Source organism: Gadus chalcogrammus, chromosome 9 (assembly GCF_026213295.1).
Source record: "Gadus chalcogrammus isolate NIFS_2021 chromosome 9, NIFS_Gcha_1.0, whole genome shotgun sequence".
Classification (NCBI taxonomy): Eukaryota; Metazoa; Chordata; class Actinopteri; order Gadiformes; family Gadidae; genus Gadus; species Gadus chalcogrammus.
The window spans coordinates 22,530,994-22,533,493 of record NC_079420.1 but is presented as its reverse complement, the minus strand read 5'-3'; the positions used below and the strand labels follow the sequence as shown (position 1 = coordinate 22,533,493).

The window sequence follows — 2,500 nt, the reverse complement described above, 5'->3', positions numbered from 1 at the left end:
TCTGCCATCTTCGGATCTTTTTAAGCTGGAGTGGACAGTACAGTACCGGGACAGAGTAAGGCCGTGACGTACAAGTTGTTCTGTGCTGTGATTGGCTGAAGAGGAATAGTTAAATCGCCGCGTTCTAAAACTGGACCTTGCGATTTGACATGTTCAATCTCTGGCGACTCCTTGCAACGCCTTGCGACGCCTTGCAACTCCTTGCAACGGCTTGCAACGACCCGTTCACACCGCCCCTGCGACGTTCTAAAACCGTCTCGTTGCAAGCCGTTGCAAGGTGAATCTTTGGTCTGAACTGGGCTTAAGGGTTTAGGGGGTCTAGATACAGGGAAGAGACAGGTCTAAGGGTTTAGGGGTCTAGATACAGGGGAGAGACAGGTCTAAGGGTTGAGGAGGTCTACATACAGGTGTAGACAGGTCTAAGGGTTGAGGAGGTCTACATACAGGTGTAGACAGGTCTAAGGGTTCACGGGGCCTATATGCAGGTTAGGATGCAGGTCTTAAAAAGTGCACAACAGTGTTCACACAAGTGTATGAACTCTACTATTTGTGCCAGGGAGATGGGATCAGCAGTACTGTGGCTGGCGTGCGTAGCAGCCGCCATGTCGAGCCCCATCACAGGCCCTCCTCCTCCGTGACGTTTATGTTTTCTAAGGCGCACAAAGAAGCCAGACAACACACCCCACTACAGGTCCGCTAGGCACTCAGCAGGAGATTACACCTCTGCTTTGTACAAATAAAGCCTTACTAGTCGAGAAGGCAGGAAGGAGACGGATCAAACATGGTAACCTAGGCTCATTGAACACTTTCTATGGTACATGGTCATGAATAAAACATGATTTCTTATTTATTTCCCATTTGATCAGGACACTACCTGAGTCCCCTCCAGACTCCAGCTCAGAGCCTTACTCTCCCCAGCAGGTGAATGGTAAGTGAAAGAGAAAGAAGGGGAGACAGTGAGCACGAGAGAGAGAGAGAGAGAGAGAGAGAGAGAGAGAGAGAGAGAGAGAGAGAGAGAGAGAGAGAGAGAGGGAGAGAGAGGGAGAGAGAGAGAGAGAGAGAGAGAGAGAGAAAGAAAGTGAGAGACTTCTACACAGGTAGGTTCATCTCTGTCCATCCTTCGTTAATCAAGTTTACATATTGATAGTAATATATTGATCATTTCACATTAACTTATTAGTTATGTTTCAGTTTCAATTTGGGAACAATATACTACATTGGTTTCATTCAGCTTTGTATGATTGTCAGATAAGTTATTTGACGTGTGTTCGAAGTGTTTCTAAAACACTGTGGCACAGAAGTTAACCATTCCTCAAAGTCACTGTGTTTCTCTTGCCAAACACCTGTGTTGGTCTAGCTCTCTGACCATTAGTAAAAAGGTGTGGGGTTGTTTTATCCGATGGGCGCCCTTCCAACTTGAAACAATGGAAAACAGCATTAGCCAAGGGTGGGGAAATGTTGCAGGCCCTCTGCTAATATTTCATTTATTCCAACATGCAAACCTTACATGTTCATCAACACTTGTAGGGGAGAAAACGTCTGGATCAACCTGAAGCAATTGACTGATACTATGTACCTAAATGCAATTCACCTGTTGTCATCATGTGACCTAGCCTTTGTTCTTCAGATCCTCATATGCTCAGGACCATGACACCAGAGAACATGTGTCACATGACTCCCCCGCCACCTCTGCCGTCACACGGCCACTATCCCAGCATGCACCGGGACATGTACCTGAAACCCGAACCCATAATCACCCAGTACCCTATCGGCCCGGTCGCCGGGGGCAACGGAGACCTGCAGCAGACTCAGATGCTGCATCAGCTGCTTCAGCATCCGCAGGGCCAAGAGTGAGTCGCTGGGGATGCTGTGGAGGAGGGAGGGAGGGGGGAGGGAGGGGGAGGAAGGGAGGGAGGGGGAGGGAGTGGGAGGGAGGGGGGGATGGGGGGAGAAAGGATGATTGATTTGATGGATGGATGAAAGGTGGGAGGTAAAGATGGATGTATTGATGGATGTTTAGATGGATGGAGGGAGGGATGGATGTATAGATGGAGGTATAGATGGATGGAGGTATAGGTGGAGCTAGAGATTGATGGAGCTATAGACGGAGGTATAGATAAAGGTATAGATGGGTGGAGGTATAGATGGATGATAAAGGGAGGTGTGGGACGGAGGGAAATTAAACAGTATGGAGGTATAAGGAGAGGTGCTTCTCACAACTGAGGTACTAAAAGCTAAGAACAATGGAGATTTGAATTGAGTGTGTGTTTAGTGGCAAATGTAATCCTGCTTTGTCTATTAAGTCAAATGTAATTCAAATGTGTAAGTCACAGACTGGAAATGTTTGTATAAACTTTTATATAAACTACAATCAAGGCTACAAAAAAAACAGTGCTACTTCTGTACAGAAAGTAAATAGTGAAGGGGAATAACATGCCTGATCAGCCGTTCTTAGTTTCACCTTTTGTTTCTGTTATATAGTTCTTGTGGGTCAGAATGG

At 46.7% G+C, this 2,500-nt stretch overlaps 1 protein-coding gene across 1 annotated transcript in view; it reads left to right on the top strand.

The window, feature by feature from the left end:
• myrf (myelin regulatory factor) overlaps window positions 1–2,500 on the top strand; it is a 28,386-nt gene that overhangs the window by 10,314 nt on the left and 15,572 nt on the right. The window contains 2 exon segments of the mRNA XM_056599304.1: window positions 867–928; window positions 1,628–1,850. Of these exon segments, the coding sequence (XP_056455279.1) occupies window positions 867–928; window positions 1,628–1,850 (285 nt within the window).